Source organism: Mesoplodon mirus (assembly GCF_964341445.2).
Source record: "Mesoplodon mirus genome assembly, chromosome: 16".
NCBI classification, from domain to species: Eukaryota; Metazoa; Chordata; class Mammalia; order Artiodactyla; family Ziphiidae; genus Mesoplodon; species Mesoplodon mirus.
In genome coordinates, this window is record NC_138992.1 from 29,612,478 (window position 1) to 29,630,613 (window position 18,136).

At 38.2% G+C, this 18,136-nt stretch overlaps 1 protein-coding gene across 3 annotated transcripts in view; it reads right to left on the reverse strand.

Annotated features, from left to right (window-relative positions):
- Positions 1 to 18,136, reverse strand: part of OXR1 (oxidation resistance 1) — a 446,853-nt gene that overhangs the window by 227,692 nt on the left and 201,025 nt on the right. For all 3 annotated transcript variants that reach the window (XM_082601053.1, XM_082601051.1, XM_082601055.1), the window contains one exon: positions 4,589 to 4,785. In XM_082601053.1, the coding sequence (XP_082457179.1) occupies positions 4,589 to 4,785 (197 nt within the window). The remainder of the gene's footprint in view (positions 1 to 4,588; positions 4,786 to 18,136) is intronic.

Consider the following 18,136-nt stretch of genomic DNA (forward strand, 5'->3'; position numbering starts at 1 on the left):
TCACTATCTCTACATCTGCTTTACAACTCTTTTCAGAAGTCCTTACATGTAGTTCTCTAAGTTAAATATAGAGAATACATGGAGTATTAAAAATATGAGTCTACTATTTGGTTTCATCTTCCATCTTCAAGTAGGGACTATGTTTTTGAAGGATATAGGTTTCTTATATACACTGTTAAACTCAAGTAGTTTTATTGAGCACAAACAAAAACTGGAGTAGGGAACAATTCTATTCTGTTTTCATCTGTTTACCCATTAGAGCTAGTCCACTAATTTAATGTTATATTATTCTAGCTCTAATTAACACTTTTATTTAAAAATAATAATACAATTTTAAGTGCCTGAAGGACTTCAAATATCTAGTCCAGTTGTAAGTTACAACTCATTAACAGACCATGTAGTCAATTTAGTGTGTTGAGATTGCATTAAAAAAATGAAAATAACGATCAGAATGAATAGTAAGGAAATGTTCTCAGGAAATTTTTTTCACCTATGTTGGTGGTTGAGTGTGCACTGGGTAAGTGGTGTAAAATGTGTTAGGCAGAATTCTAAGATGGTCCCCAAGATTCCTCACCCCTGTAATGTACACACGTGTGTGATCCCCAGGCCTGTGAATATGATGGACTTTACTCCCATGATTAGGTTTTGTTGACTTTAAAACAGGGAGATCATCTGGGTGGCCCTGACCTAATTACATAAGCCGTTGAAAGCAGAGAGCTTTCTTGGCTAGCCCAAGGAGAGGAAGTTAGAGATTCATAAGAGAAGGATTTGACATGCAGCTACTGGCTTGAAGATGGAAGAGGCCACATGGCAAGGGAAGAGAGTAGCCTCTGAAAGTTAAGAGTGAGCCCCAGTTGACAGCCAACCAGGAAATGGGGACCTCAGACCTACCACTTCAAGGAACTGAATTCTGCCAACAAAAGGAATGAACTTGGAAGCATACTTTTCCCTAGCTGAACCAACCTCCAGACAAGAACTCAGCCCAGCTAACACCTTGATTTTAGCCTTGTAGATATCCCGAGCAGAAAATATAGTCATGTTTTGTGGATTTCTGACCTACACAGCTGTGAGCTGATAAATGGGTGTTGTTTTAAACAGCTAAGTTTGTGGTAATTTGTTTCACAGCAATAGAAAACGTATACAGTACTTCATATGGTCAACTGTATAATAAAAAGCGAGCAAGAAAAAATACTCAGAAAGACTGATTTGGTCTAAAATCTATCACTGTCCAGATGAGAAGGTTAAGGTCAAGTGATGGTAAATAACTGTGCAAGATTATACAGTTGGTGACAAAAGCAGCACAGAACAAACTCTTTCTTTAGCCGCAGTTCTGATACAGTGGTTACTCTCCTTTTAATTTAGCTGAAGATTCATATATCTCACGCCAATAGAGAACAGCTTTTCCTCTGCTTATATCAAAACAATGAAATTTTATTATACTTCTTATAAGATGGATTGTTTTCCTATAAAAAGTAATGAGTTTATGCCGTGCCTTTTTTTTTTGCTGCTATAATTGTTTTAACACGTTTCTGTTATTAGGAATAATTAAGGACCTAAATCTATTGTCTATACAAGGAGGCAATCATTTCTATTTCCTAGAGTTCTCTCAACAGGAAGTAGATCCTATACATAAGTGCATGAGGGATAAAAGCTGTGAGATCAAAAGAAATTTCTAGAGAAGCTACTGCAGTCACTCATTAGCCACTAAGAGACAGTTTAATAACTCCAAAATTTTCTAGTTCTTTTGTTTAATTTAAAAATTCTTCAATTCCCAGAATAATTACTTAAATATAGTGCAGCACTTCATTGCTAAATTTAAATGTAGTAGCAACTTGGCCACAAGAGGGCTCCCAGGTTTTTCCAGTTGTGTGAGCTATAAATTGAGACATTGAAAGATATTTTTAAATGAAAGGGCATATTGGCTGGTGGATGGGTTAGTTGGCATGGTTTCCTTAAGTGAAATTTTCTGGGGATTGCAGTAAAAATATCACTCAAAGAAACTCCTCAGGCTCACCTCTCTAGACGGGGATGGTATCCTTCCGAGTGACACAGAAGGCAGACTCTAAAATGTCACAAGAAGGTTAATTTCATTCGCAGAGTTGGCTATCTCTGGCTCACAGTTTTTTCTTTAATTTCTTTAAGGTTCTATCCCTCATCTAAAAAAATAGAGAGTATAATACTTACAAGAGTTGTGAGGATCAACTGAGAAAGAAGAAAGGAACTTAATGTGTGCCTAGTATTTGGAATTACCAATAAATGGCAATTATAATTGTTGTTGTCTTTATTACCAATACATTTACTAAGGGATACTGAAATAGGCTTGTTTTGTGAAATGATCTTTCAATATAGGTGATTACGTGGTTGCTAATATTTCAGCCTTGAAAATGTCCCCAGGTCTATTTTAACATATAGACATGCCACTGACATTGCTTATGAATCAAACTGTTGCAAATCCAAAAATTAAACATTCACTAGTTGTAGGACTATTTAAAATAACTGATAGTTCATCTTTCTGCAATCCAAACTCACCATTTAGAATTCTATTTTTCAGGCTTAGTTGTTTATTTACATTGGCCAAGCTGGGGGTCAATGTTTTACCCTCATTTTCTCATCTTTAAGGAATATTGAGTTTATAAGATAAACTTTATTTTCTGAAGGCAAAATACTGTCTTCTTATCCAGTTAATAAATCAGAAAAGCAGTAGATGGTAGTGGACATGTTGAAGGGTGGGAGGAGAGGACATTGGAAAATGGAGAGAGAAGCAGGTATGTAAACGTCATGGGCTTTTCTAGTTGATTTTTAGAACTCTGCTATCATAAGTTTTAAAAATGGAAATGTGTACCTGTCTACACTCTCTGATATCAATTCTCATTATAGCTGACCACTGACATCCTCAAAGACACCATGCTTGTTGTCTATTAAAAAATAAGACTTTAACATCTTCATGTGGAAAAAAGCAAACCTGAGAGTAGATATAGGAAGAAGATATAAAATGGTAGGAAGGGAAAGCATGGTTTTAGGAGCCAAATCCTGAAATACTACTAGACATACATGGAGGCATCTCTTCAAGTGTGAAGGAAGTAATTTAACCCAAAGACACAGGAGAATGAATGGACAAAGTCACACAGAAAATTGGTATGGGAATCAGAACTAGAAATCTGATCTGATTACATTTCTAGATAGAGACACTAAAAATATCTGAGAAAGAATTCCAAACATCCCATAATGGGGTGGTGGGGTGCTGGATACCAAGAAAAACATGACCCCTTTGATGTAACTTTAGTAAAGCCATTAAGCCAACAGTGTCTACTATTAAAGATTTTGGTGATGACCAAATCTCTCCAAATGAAATAATAAGCAACACCGAAGCATCCATCTTCTTCCTGGTAGATTCATCTCCCCTACACATCACTTCTACCATACATATGTTTAGCAACTTTTGTCTCAATTAGACCTAAAACACTGAAAATTGTTACTGTGAGTTAAAAATCAAGGCCAAAGACATGATGAACAAATATTGGTACATAAAAGTTGGTAATTCGACTTATTTGAATTGATTACCTCTAACACTCCAATGAAGTGTTAACGTTCAAAATTACAGGATATTATTCTACCTGGGAAAAAGGGGGCATAATGTCTGCAAGACCCTATCCATAGCCTACTACCCTGTCATACACTGCGATCTGGATGTGATTCAATCTCTCCAATGTGAAGTAATGTGCAAGGTAAAAACGGACCTCCAACATAATTTGTCCTTCCTCAGAACGTAACAATTTTCTATTTTCTTAGTGGCTTTGTTAGTTACAGGCTGACATCAACCACTGTCTCAACAACCTGACAGAACAGGGTCAGCCACTTGAAAGCCTGGAGGGAGAATGAAAAGAGCAAGAACCGAAAACCAGAAACAAAAACGGCGCCTGGCTCAAGACTGGCAAAAATGAAAATAGTAGCCCATAAGCTTACAACTTGGAAAACCATATATATATGTAATTTACTTCTCTTAGGCAGGATATAGAAGGTCCTCAGGCCTACTCTTTTACTTAACTTTGCTGAAGGTGTGCCGTATTTTTCCAACTCCATGTTCAGACTGTATGAGAAGATGTCCACATAAACCATCAGAAACATATACAGTCGGCCCTCTGTATCTGCAGGCTCCACATCCACATATTCAACCAATCAAGGATTGAAGATATTTGGGGGGGAATATCCAGAAAGTTCCAAAAAAGCAAAACTTGAATTTTCTGCACATCCAGTACTATTTACATATCATTTACATTACATTCGGTATTATAAGTAATGTTTACATAGCATTTACACTACATTAGGTATTATATGTAACCTAGAGATGATTTAAAGTATATGGGAGGAAGTGTGTAGGTTATATGCAAATACTATGCCATTTCATATAAGGGACTGGAGCATCCTTGGATTTTGGTGTCCCTGAAGGGTCCTGGAACCAATCCCCGTGGATACTGAGGGAGGACTGTACACATTATATAAACAAGGGGCATTTCACCACAGCCCCACACATTCACTGCGCTGTTTGGATAGACCCTATCTATTCACTTGCATAAATCGTGGTACTCACCAATGGTGTAGAACCTCTTCAGCTCACTCCTTCGGGGAGGATGCTTCTGGGAATTTGCTGCGTTGTTCTGCTCCTCTTCAATGATGGGAGTCTTGGGTGTGGTGGGTTTACTGGCTTGTGGCATTTGCTTCCCTGCGCCAGCCAAAGGGTTGAACCCTGGAGCAGTAATATCCACCGACTGGGACTTTTTCTTCAACCTACAGGTAAAGAATACCACATGCCGTAATTACTGACTCTAGAGAAAGACACACTTTCTTCACATTTATCTCCACCATAATTTCTTTCAACAACTGAGTTATACTTGGCCTTGAAAGAGAACAAGGTATATTCAGAAATTACAAACCTTCCCTACAGTATTTTAAATTCTTTAAATATTCTTGAAACTAGTGGGGAAGAAAATCTTCTGTCTAATCATTCTGAAAGGTTTCACTAAAATATATTAAAATGTAAGGTGATAAAAAAAGACCTTTATTTTTTGAATAGCAAATAAAATGTAACTTCAGACAAAGACAATGCATTTGACTATTGCTTGTGGTTTTGAAAGGAGTGTTTTTTAATGCTAATGTAAAACATTAGTTAGAAATAAATAATTGCAACCCAGAAAAGAATAATGAAATGCCTATCTGTATAACTAGAGGCTGCCAGTGCTTTTCTGTTTCATCGGTAACAGCATCTTAGCTGGAAAAATTATAGCGTTTATACTGTTTCTCCAGATACTCTCAATGACAATAAATGTATTGCTCACTCCTGCATTTTAGAGAGCTGACATCAGGCTTAACATGGAAAGCAAAAGGCCACGTAAGCACGAGAATATTTCTCTTGGTATAAAAATAATTGGTAAATGATATGAGTTAAATTCAAATACTTCAAGCTACACAACTTGATATTTGTAATGTAACTGAACCCTAAGCCCAGCTTACTCTAGGCCCTTGGTTCTTCTGGAGGCTAATGTTAAGTGTCATTTTTCAAGTCTTAATTCCCTACAGAAAGCTAGTTGGCAGTTTTCTTTATCAGTTATGGTAGTCACACCTGCAAATTTGGAATTTCCTGAAAGTTTCATACACCTTCACACCTACAGGTTTTATTCAAACTTTTCCAGTGCATTAGCTTCCACTTTCTGCCCCACGGTCAGACCCTGCTCCTGCTTCTAGACTCGGCTTAGATGTGGTCTCCTCTGGGCAGCTTTCAATGACATAGACCTTGGTGGCCTGACACCATTCTGCATAGGAGGTTATTTATAATGAGCTCTCAATAAGAGTTTATTAAATTGCATTTACCAGAGCAAAAGCTTTGTTAAAGAAATAGAATATATCAATTAGTAGAAGATTCTTTAATGAAAGCAGTGTTTACTGAATTTTAGTCATTTAATTATCACCTGTAGGATATCTGCCATCTTCACATACCACCTATGTTACCTACTTAATATTCATGAAAATTGACTCGCTTTATCCAAATTGCCAACAAATATAGTAACAAGTGCTCAACAGCACTAGTCATGAGAAATACAAACTAAGACCACATTGCACTCATGAATAGATCTACCAAAAGGGCTAAAATGTCAAAGACATGGCATGAAGTATGGTGATAAGGAGAAACTGGAATTCTGGGACACTGATGGTGGAGACCACTTTGGGCAAATGCCTGCTTAGCTGAAGGCATGCATCTTTTGACTCACCAATTCTATTCTTAGAATTTATCCTGCACACATATAGGTGTGTTCACCAAAAGACCCAGTTGAGAGTATTCACAGAAGCACTATCTGTAATGTACAAATATCAAAAACAACCCAAATGTCTTACCAACAGCAGAAATGCATAAGTTATGATGATACTTACATAGTGGAATTTTAAACAGCAATGGAAATGAACAAACTACAACTACTTGCAACAACATGGATGGTTTTCACAAAAATAATGTTGAGAAAAGGAGACATACATAAAGGCACATGCTGTAGGATTCCATTTATATAAAGTTCAGATAGAAGCAAAACAATCTATGATATTAAAAGTGTGGGTAGGATAACTGCTGGGGAGTTATTACATTGATAGAGACATGAAGGGCTTTCTGGGATTCTGGTACTATTTTGTTTCCTGATCTGGGTTCTGGGTACCAGGATGTATTTACTTTGTGAAAATCTAATGATCTATGGTTTTTGCATCTTTTCTGAGTATACCATATACTCCAATAAAAAGTCTCCATCTGAAACTGACTGAATTTTTAACTCATTCATTTACAATGAAGATTACGTATAGTTACTGAATGGCTGCTTGCTACAAAAAGGTGACAGTAGAAAGAAATAGAATGAAAGTCTTGGCCTCTAGCCTCCCAAAGATGGCCAGAGTAGAGTGAATCTAAAGAAGGATCCTTTCCTTGCTGGGGATGGCTATTCCCTATCCCCATCCCCCTGCTTTTCATGAACTGAAAGGGACTATTCACTCATTCCTTGAATGGCTACTCTGCACCAGGCACTCTACTGGGTACCACGGATACACAGTGAGCAAAAGAGGCAAATACCTGCCATCATGGAATCCTCATTCTTATAGAGGGAGACAAGTAATAAGCAAAGAAAGAAACCAATAGATAACAAATCAGGGGGCATAAAGTACTGTGGATTAAAATAAAGCAGAGTAAAAGGGATAGCGAATAGAGGTGTACATGCATACTATTATATAAAGGAGAGCCAAGGCAGTGCTCTCACACTATGAGGCTTTTGAGAAGAGACCTGAAAGAAGGAGCCACGAGCATATTTGTGGAGCAGCATTTCAGCAAATGGGGAACCAGTTTTTTTGTGTGTTAGAGGAACAAAGTGGCTGGAACAGAAAAAGGGAGGGGAAGAGAAACAGGAGATGAGGTGAACAAGATGGTGCTGGGGAGCAGGGGAAAGAGGACAGATTATACAGAGCTTCAAGGTCATTCAAGAATGAGGCCAGGAGAGGATGTGAGCAAAGGAGAAATGGTACAATGACTGTATTTTAAAAGAATCACTTTGGTTGCTTTGTTGAAATTAGGTTGGAGGCTGTATTTCCAACTTAAGCAAACTGCATGCAATGTCCTTCAAGGAATCACCACCAAAAATCACCTACAACATACAAATCAACATACAACCTAATATGTCGTAATGTACAACATACTGAAGGAAACAAGGGTTTACTTTGACAGGGTTATGTATTTATTAATGCCTTGGTCTTCCAGTAACATCATTCTTGTCTTAGTCTGGAGTTTGTAGACTGGAACTAAAAGTTATGGTAGTACTATATGCAGCTCAAGAAGGCATTAAGATTAATAAGAAGTTAAGAAATTAGCTGGGGGTCACCAAAGCAGCAACGTTAATTTGTTCCAACGTGGCTTTCCGAAAACTGCACTTAGTCACGAAGACTTAGACTATACTAAAAACACTACACTGAACCCTACAAACTCTAAGAAATCACCAATATTTGACCATTTCACTTACAAAAAGGTTAATTTTCTAGAGTTTAGCCTATAAACTGTATTTCAAAATTAAATTTGAGTTTCAGTATAAAGCAAGTTTTCTGGGGGGAGGGGCGTGCAGAGGAGTAGGGATTGAAAGGAAAAGGGCTAAATTGTACTGAAAGAAAGTCAACTGCTCTCTAGTTCTCAACAAAGATTATTTTCAAAACATAAATGTGACAAATTTTATTTCCAATTCACATAGCAGATTATTTCATCACCAGAAATTGCTTATATCTTATGTTGATCTGTTTTAGAATTGATCAGAGTTACTAAATTTATGTGTCCCATTGGAGGATATCAACAATGGATCTTATGTTTGAATATGGGCTAGATACTATAATTAATGAAGTTCTCCAACACTTCAAACACCTAAGTGCCCCACAACTCCTTTTATAGCCTCTTTGGAATGAGCAAAGGACAAAGGCCAGCAGCCAATAGCCTTTCTATATTTCCCCTCTTCTTTCTGCCCTCCCCCAGCAGACACTCTTCCCAATCAAGACTTGAAAGGTATCATGTTTTCATGTTGTTGCTGGAGTCTGGAATACTGCTAGTAGCTTTGTGGGCTTGCTTAAGAAAAGACTTCCATTTGCACGATCTTAGAAAGCAGAACTGTGTGGGTAATTGAATTACTCCTTTAAAGATTCTAAAAATGACTACTGTGGTGGTTGACAAGGAAACCTGCTAACTGCTACCTTCAATTTCCAAATTTCATGAAAGGGGAAGTCTTTTTACATTTTTAACAATGTTCTTAATTAAATGTGTTAAACAAATGTAAATATAGCATAATGGCCTATGTAGTTGTACATGAGATAAAATACCCATTGATGATAAATGAAGCACTACAAATAGAGACAAAAATAATCCCTTAATAGGCACCGAAGGGGTCTTTGTTTAGTGTGCTTTGCATTTCCAAAGAAATGAATAGAAGGAGCCATCCCTCTTGGCATGGCTCTGATAGGCAGGTCTGGTGTTTCATCATCTTTGCCTTTTCTTGTTCCTCTGTTCTTGAACAAAAAAGAATTCTTCCTACTCCTCCAAACATATAGCCCACTACCTCCTTTCAGCATGGGAACAATGTTGGACACTTCTCTGAGACTCAGTTTCCTCATCTATAAAATGGGGATAAAACATACCCAGGAAGGTTCTGAGAACTAAGTCAACATTCTATGGGAAAGTACCTAGCATAGCACCTGCACAGGATGCAAGTTCCAATCTCTTTATGATGATGTAAGGGGATATAATTTTGTTCAAACTTCTATGAATGCTGAGGAAATTATATCAGTTTCTTAGGATCCTTACCTGCTGCACAACTTTAAATATTGAGCCTATAGGGATTACATTACATTTTGTAGGGGGCTTCACCTTTTCTGGAGTGTGGATTTTGGTGAAGGAGTGGAAGATAACAAGAGGAGATACGCTAAATGGGAGTCCTTTGGGTGGTGTGTAATATGATATTTTTCCTGTGAGAGCCCCCAAATCTTTTGGAAAACAACTGAATCCATTGGATAGTTCATTTGAGTTATACATATTTTTAACCTGTGTGGAGTTGACCTAAATTAGCAAACTCGTAAGCAGAGGTAGAGACCAGGGAATCAGAAGGAAGTAAGGACAAGAACTAGAAAGCAAGCATGAGGAGGGTTTTTGCCTCTCCTACTCTGTAAAAATAGGGTTCGTGCCGATTTCAACCAGTTCTCCAAGGAGCAGGAGAAGCCCTGTAGGCGGATGATGAAATGTGAGGTCACAGGAACTAGAGAAAAAAAAGGAATGGCAGAAAACTTTCAATTCCAACCAATTTAAACAGAATTAATCTCAGAGTCATCAGCTAAATTTTATTCTTGCCTAACTTATTTCGACTTTACCAGAAACATAAATCTTCCACTCATTTTCAAAATCATGGGAGTAGAATATATGCATCTTCTGGCTTAAAGAATTTAATGGACACCTGGAGCCCAGAACTTGTGCTGACAGAGAGTGAATGTGGCTTTAAGCTGCTCACCACACAGGACTTCTCCCCAAGATGTGGGTCAATCCTCTATTTCAATGGCTTTCACCATGGAGAAGCTTTCTCTAAGCATCTTCACATTTAGATGTTTATTACTCTGGTTTATTACCTGTCATACTCTTTGGTCTTACCTTCCCTTTCCCTCTCACATTGTGGGGATTTCCACCTTCCCACTATCTCCACCCTTCAATGATCTTCCCTCCAAGTCATAGCTAAGCAATGCTTTTCATGTTTCTTTGCCTGTCATGCTCTGCATCTTTTAACAGTTTTGTTAACTTGTTTGAATACTGCATAATAGAACTCTACCTTAAGCCTAAACTAAACCCTGGTATGACTTAAATACATAAGAAAAAAAAAGTTCATTTAACCTGAGTTCTTAACTGGAATTACTTCTCCCATCAAGTGAATTTAAATCGTACATTTATTATAACTAATTGGATATGTTCCTGAGCTCTGTAGCTATCTGGGGAAAAAATGAGCCTTCTATTAATCATTTACTATATAGTATTAGGATGCCCATAGCAATAATAGCAACAGTTGGGAAAATCTACTACAGTATAAGGGGAATATTCCCTAGAGCACAGGAAAAGTTTGGTTGGGAGGCTAAAAATTAGGGAAGCTGGAATCCAACCAGGACATGTTGACCAAAAAAGCCATACTTTAGAATTAGGAGACAGAGATAAATTTCAGCTCTGACACTCATCAGTCATGTGACTTTGGACAAGAACTTGGACTGTCTGGGTCTCTACTTTCTTACCCACAATGGTGGCATTCAGGCTATCTACCTACTTGACCCAAGAGAGTTGCTGTGAACAGAAGATGCATTAATTTCAATGAAAGTACTTTGTAAAATTCCACAGAACTCTGCAGTACCCGTAGCAACTATACAAATTCCCTCTTTGCCCCATTTATTTGTTGTACACTTACACAAATGTACATGTGCACATACATACATGGATGCATGTGAATGGCTATGCCCCAAAGACTCAATGCTTGTAGTCCTTTCCAGTAATTTCCAAGCAGAAGACCATCTGTGATTTGCACAACTCATTACTGTTAGCAAAGCTGTCTCCTTGCTTCCTAAAAGAGCTAATGTAAGGATATTTTTTAAAGTAGTAAAGCTGCTGAGAATGTAGATTTTCGAAGTTGGATACTGTGCGCTGCAAAAATGTCAAGTCACTCAAAAAGAGCTTTTGAGAGTGAATGCCTAAAGAATTTTCACACTGCAAAATTAAGGGCTTTTGTTACCCCTGCTGTAAAGTTTGACTAAAAATCAGCAGCTAAAAACAAACCACAAAACCATCAAAAAACAAGCATATTCAGAAGTCCAAGCAGAAGAAATGACAGATTGGAAACCTATGCATTAAAACAAGAAAACAATCCCTTGGGGTATGGGGTATGCCAATTACAGCCTGCTCTATAATTGCTGTGGCCAATCTATTCTTTGTGCTCCTAAACACAAGGATTAAGACAGAAAATATCATTAACATGGGATCAGGAATTACAGTCTTCTTTTACAATTCCAAACCAATGCAAAAAGTTTCAACAGAATTATCATTTGGGAGTACAAACTGGTATTGGAACAGTTAATGGGACACCAAAACTAGAGACCTTGTTATAATAAGATGTTTCTAGCCCTGTATTCGTTCTAAGAGATTTATACTTTCCTATCTTGGAGATTCAGAGCACAGAAAATTCAAGAATTGAGCCACAGGTGCAATGATATGTAGAAATGGTTTGCTAGAAATTCTCTTGTTAAATGCAATTGAGTTAAACTCTGTGAAGAGCAAGGCCAGTGTACATAATATCAACCATATAGAAGCATACATGAATTCATTACTATCATACCTAATTTTGTAACAAAAATACTAGAAATTAAATCCAAAACCAGTCTGCCTCTAGAGTTCAATAAATCCTAATGTAAAAGGTTAGCCTTTCTTATTGACCTTTCATGAAATAGACATCCAAGTCCTTGAAGTTTGCCAGCTGGTTTATTTATATCCCCATGCTTATGCCAGCCCAGAGAAAAGAGGTTGGAGAGAAGCATTTTTCATCAGGAATACTCACCACCAGATCAACTGAATTCCTGCATTCACAGAAATTCAGTCTGTTCACTATTTCATTCCTAGGACTTAGCATATTTCTTGGCATATAGAAGGCACGTCATAAGTAGTTAAATGAATGAGTGGTTTCATCATGGGAAAAAGCCACAAGAGATAACACAAAAATGCAAGCAAGTTCATGTATAAAATCCATGAAAACAAACTAAGAGAATAAGTAACTTTGGACAGTTTGGGAGCAGATATAATAATCAATTTAGTACATTCACGTAAGATAGCCTCTTTCCCATCCGATCATGGTAATGTTTTGAAGCTTAGACAAAGGAAATTATTCCACCTCCATTATCAGTAGTATGATAAAACTGAATAGTATTTCACTTCTTTTTTCACTAAATTCAGCTTTGTAATTTCTAAAAATACACTCTGTAGTCTTGATAAATTGACATCCCCATGCAAAAAATTTCAATGGTGGCATGAAGAAGTGAAAAGAGCAAGGACTCTGGAATCAAAAGCTGGGGTTCAAGTTCAGGATCTACTGTTTTTTTTTTGTTTTTTTTCTTTTTTTTTGCTGTACGCGGGCCTCTCACTGCTGTGGCCTCTCCCGTTGCGGAGCACAGGCTCCAGACACACAGGCTCCGCGGCCATGGCTCGCGGGCCCAGCCGCTCCGCGGCATGTGGGATCTTCCGGGATCGGGGCACGAACCCGTGTCCCCTGCATCGGCAGGCGGACTCTCAACCACTGCGCCACCAGGGAAGCCCGGGATCTACTGTTTTAAAGTAATCTAATATTAAATAATGTTATTGATTTGAAAGTTCTACTTTATATCTTTGATCACTCATTAAGAATTTTGCATATTATCTTTCTACTATCAAGTTTCCAAAAATTAAGTCAATAGTAGTAAAATATTATGTTTCTCTTTCCATGTACTTTCCAATTATACCATTATATTGTAAGCATTCACTTTGAAATTACACGGATTTCCAATTTATTTCAGTTTTTGCCTTGGAACTTCAAAGCCTTTCGACTGGAAAATCCTGAAAGTAGAAACACATTATGCAAATCCAAAGATTAGGGCTTGAAGGATTTGGAAGTCAAATTCTTGTAAATGTTCAACACTCTTCTGTAATAACTCACAGAGATGGAATTTAATTTTATTACCTTTGATGAAATGATTTGTAACATGCTATTGCCACATCGATTGCATTCTGTTTATTCATCTTAGGAAGAAGGAAATCAGAATAAATAAGACTACTTTAAGACTTTAGGCTTCTATCCAACATTGCTGATTAAAGGAATCTATTTTTACCAGGGTCTATTACAAACTATCTGTATAAAGCATATGGACGAGCTGATTAAAATGTAGTTTTGCTTATGCACAACATAAGGCAACTCCAAACTTAACCAAGATAGCTTCTGCAGGTAATATTACTCTGGGCCAAAGTGCAATGGTTTATAGTTAAAATGCCCATGTAGCACAAAAATCTCCCGTCTTAATTTCCCCAAATGAATACATGAGAAACAGGAAAAGAAGTTCAAAAATATAAGTCTCTTATTTACATATTAATTCAGGAGCTTGATGGAAAACATCACTTCATTTAATCCATTGTTTCTTTACCTCTTTAAACCAACCCATCCTATTGTTATCCTAAATATTTTCAAATGAAAATGAGGCCTTGTTTTTAAGTGTAAGATTGCATTATTGGGGGTATTCCTGATTAAAAGGATTTTTTAAAAACTGTCCTATGTAGACTCTGAGTAGCTACCCTAGAATAGGGCAACCATGTGCCCTCTCCCAGTTTGAAGATCACTGGGGAATCTGTTAAAGTTTTGTTCTGTTCAGATAACAGTGGTTTAACACATGAGGTCTACAAAGTGTGCCCCCAATACAGCAAAGTTGGATTTTAGACTTTCTTCAGATAAACATACTATAAAATGTTTAAAATTACATTAAAGAAGTCACTGTCTTCTTCCCAATGGCAACTCTATAAACCTACATTTCTTTCCCTATTATTTAAAACATTTTCCCTATTACAGAAAAGGGTATGGTCCTCCTCTTGTTAAAGCTAATCTCTCCATGTGTTCTCTGAATCCAACAGCATCCTCTCTCTATACCTGAGGTTTTAATGTACTAACTACTCTCTTCCCTCTGTAAATCCTGAACCAACTGAGAAATAAAGACAGGAGTCAAGGACTCCATTACAAGTTGGCAGCTTGGAGAAGCAGTATCCTGGTGAGGCTGTTCCATGTTCAGAGAATATCACAAAGATGCTGTGGGCGTCACATCCCAAAGAGAGAAGGCAGAGGATGTGGGGCCAGACCTCTGCAGTCCTTTTCACAGTTTGAGAAGTTGCTCTTCTTCCTTTGGAGAGGCACAGATACAAAGAGCCAAAGGTCTCTTCTAAATTCTTCAGAAAGGAAGGAAGTTTCTATTTTACACACACAGGAAGGGATGCAGGCAAGGCAGACGATGTTCCTCCTACATCACTTTTTCAACTTTACTCCTAAGTTATCTGCTTCCAACCTGGTCATGAATCTCCCCCTCTTTGCTAAACAATTCCCACCAGCATTCAACCAGGTGCTAAAATCTCTCATCCCTTCAAGAAGCTGTTTTCTTCCTAAGGCTACCATCCCATTTCTTGATTTCCCTTCTCTGTTTCACAGCACTCGGCTTCATCTCTTCATCACTGCACAACCCTCTCCAATACCACTCTCACAAAACAACTCATTTAGGTTTTCAATCATTTCACACAGTCAAAAGTTACTTTTTTTGGTTTTCATCTCTTTTTTTAGTCTTTTAGTCACAGGATGTGTTTGTAGAGGTGGATGGCACAAAGGGTAAGACCCTGGAGTTAGAAGCCTGTGTCCAAAATTTGGGCAAACTGCTTAATCTCTCTACAGTTTACTCATCTGTAAAATGAGTTTAATAACTCTACTTACCTTGAAGCGTTATTAAAAGGATAATATAACATGATCCATATAAATATTCAGCATGATATGCACTGGTACATATAAGTCTTCAACTTTTTTATAATGGCCCCTCTATGTTGAAACATCCTAGCCTAGAGCCCATGACACACAATACTTCTAATATTCCTTTTTTTTCACTATTCCTTAAAGAGTTCCTTTTTGTCCCTTTCAACCCTAAATTCTGGAATATCCAGGGGCCTAACAGAGCTGGGCCTCCCTTCACTTTATGTTCACTATCTCCCTAGATGTTCTCATCCATTCCCTTGGGAAGAAATATTTATATGCTAAAAACTCCCACATTTATACCTCCAGCTCAAACTTTCCCCAGAACAGCAAACTTAAATATACAACTAGCTACTTGGCATTATCGATTACCTGTGGCACATCTTAAACTCACCATGTCCCTAAACAAATTCTTGATTCCTAAATTTGCCTCAACCTTCCTTCCTGTCTTATCCATCTTTGCAAATGGCACCAACACCTACAGTTATTCAAGCTGGAAAACGCAAAGTTATATTTGTTCCCTTCCTTTGCAACACTCTCCAATTCTAATTCATCAACACATTCTCTCCATTCTGCCTTCCCAAATTATACCTTCAGCCTCTCCACTTCGCTCCATCTCCACTCCCACCTCCCTAGTCACCAGCCCTCTGGATTATTGCCACAGCCTCCATATTGGTCGCCCTGTTAGACTTTCCTTTTTTCCTACCTATTCTTGCAGCAGCCATAACAAGCATTTTAAGCCTAAAGGAGATAGGCTATTCTCTTGCTCCAAAGAACTGAACGCCTCCCCAGTGTGATCTGATGAATTTCTCAACTGCTTTCCATGGTCTGTAAGTCCCTGCATCTCTCCATCTCCTACTTCATCGTGGGCTATTCTTCTTGCTCATGTGCCAGTCCCCTTGGTGTCCTTCAAGGTTCTCAAACACGCCAAGCTCTTTCCTTCCTCAGGGCCTTTGCACATGCTACTTCCTCTGACTCTTTGAGTTGCTGATTGCTTCTCATTTTTTAACTCTCCTCAGAAACCCCATCCCCCATGATTCTAAGTGGGTTGTCTCCCATCTCCTACCTCCCAGCCCCATTCAAGCTGTGCTTTAGCGCTCTGCTCATCTGCTTCTTGGGGTATTTATCACCAAGTCTAATGATACATTTGTTCATGTTTACTTTTCTCTCTTCTGTCTCTCTCATTTTGCTGTTCACTCTGGTGGGCCTGGAAGCACATCTCCTTTATCCATCTACCAAGTGCCTTGCACAGTATGTGCACACCAAAAATATTTACTACATGAATAAGTGAATCAATGAAGAAATAAGTAAATTATCCCTCTGCATAAATTCCAGACAGTCTTCACTCAGAAGACTTACAGGGCGTGAGGTTATGTTTATTTTCTCCCTCTTCTTTCATTTTTAGTTTGGACCAGTCACAATGTCCCAAATCTTTCTTAAGAAATTACTGTCACATCTCTTTGGTTAGAAAACCACAATATTCATAACAGTTGTGTGAAAAGAGAGCTGTCTCCAGATCTATGAGAAGGACTAATGTTAAAGGCCGAAAATTATGGTTGAATGCATCATCTAAGAAACAGGTTTGGGCTAGAAGACCCTTTAAAACATGTGTTGATATACTGGCATTATGCTAATGGGCATTTCACTGCTGTATTTTCCAGGCGTCATATTTCTGCAGGTAGTAAATTACATTAGGAGAAAAATCAAATGGAGATTGAATGCACAGAAGCAAAATATTACATATTAACAAGCCAGGAAGAAAAGGGCAGTAGAAAAAAGTATATCCATATATGTTAATTTCTAATTACATTAAAGACTGATAGAAATACCTACATAACTCTATTTAAAATAGTATATTCAGTCAATCATTGTTAAAGTATAAGAAATAAAATCTGATGATGGCAAAAACTAGCAATCTATACTTAACTGTAGTTTGGAGGACCCTTACAATCTGTAGGGAAGCTTAGTTCAACCACTTGATTTCACAGTGGCATTACTGCAACTCATATTTCCTGAGCTCATGCTATATATTAAGTAAATGACCAAGTACTGCCTTTAATCTGTACACCATAAGCTACCTGAGGTCAAGGACTGTCTTATTTATATTTGAACCACCAGTGCCCTGTATCCTGCCGGGCACACTGTAGCCACCATTAAAGGCTTGACTTCACCTAAGGATAAACTGAATAACCAGGTACATACAAGTACCCCAGGAAAGACGGCCTTGGAGTCTTCTTATGAACTCTTAGTTGCTTTATATCACAAACCTGGTCATGGCCATACAGTGCTGTTCTGAGCACCTATTCAGAACAGTGCTCTCGACTAGATTCTGCCATAACTAGGAATAAACCTGACTTAACACACTTTACCTGAAACCCATCATTCTCATCTGCACCATGCTGGATATTACCCCTGTGATATTTGCCTAACAAGTTTACATTCTTTGTGTTCACCAAATATCCGCTGATTCCCATCTATGTTCAAGGCACTGTACTATGTTTCAGGGATCTTAGTTGTGGGCATCAGCACTCTGCATTTTGTTAGGTGTTTAAAGTCACCTCTTTCTCTTGTCAGGTGGGATATTTTATAGGTTCTTTGTAGTCCACTTCTCACTGGAGACCCCTCCTCTGCAGTTTCCTCTTTTTGAGTGAATGCAAATCTTCTCACTGGGCCCTAGTAGCTCCTATACCAGCCCTCACATACACTGCCATGTTATTTCCCCCAAACAGCCCTCCTCGACAAGATCTAAGACCCTTTCAGGCCAGGTCTCTCTCTCTCTCTCTCTCTCTCTCCCTCTCTCTCTCTCTCCCTCTCTCTGCCACATTTTGCCAACAAGAAACATTCATTGACCTGTAGGTTTCAGCACACTCGCGAGATAGCAGCTCTTTGTACCCGTGTCAGATTCTCCCTACTCTTTGATTTCTCATGGTTGAGTCAAAGTCTAACCCATTGTTTCCCCAAGCTCTCTGGGTTGTCCCAATGAAGCCCCATACATAGATTTAAGGTGAGGTTGGGGGTTGGGATAGGACAAGATTCCCAGAACG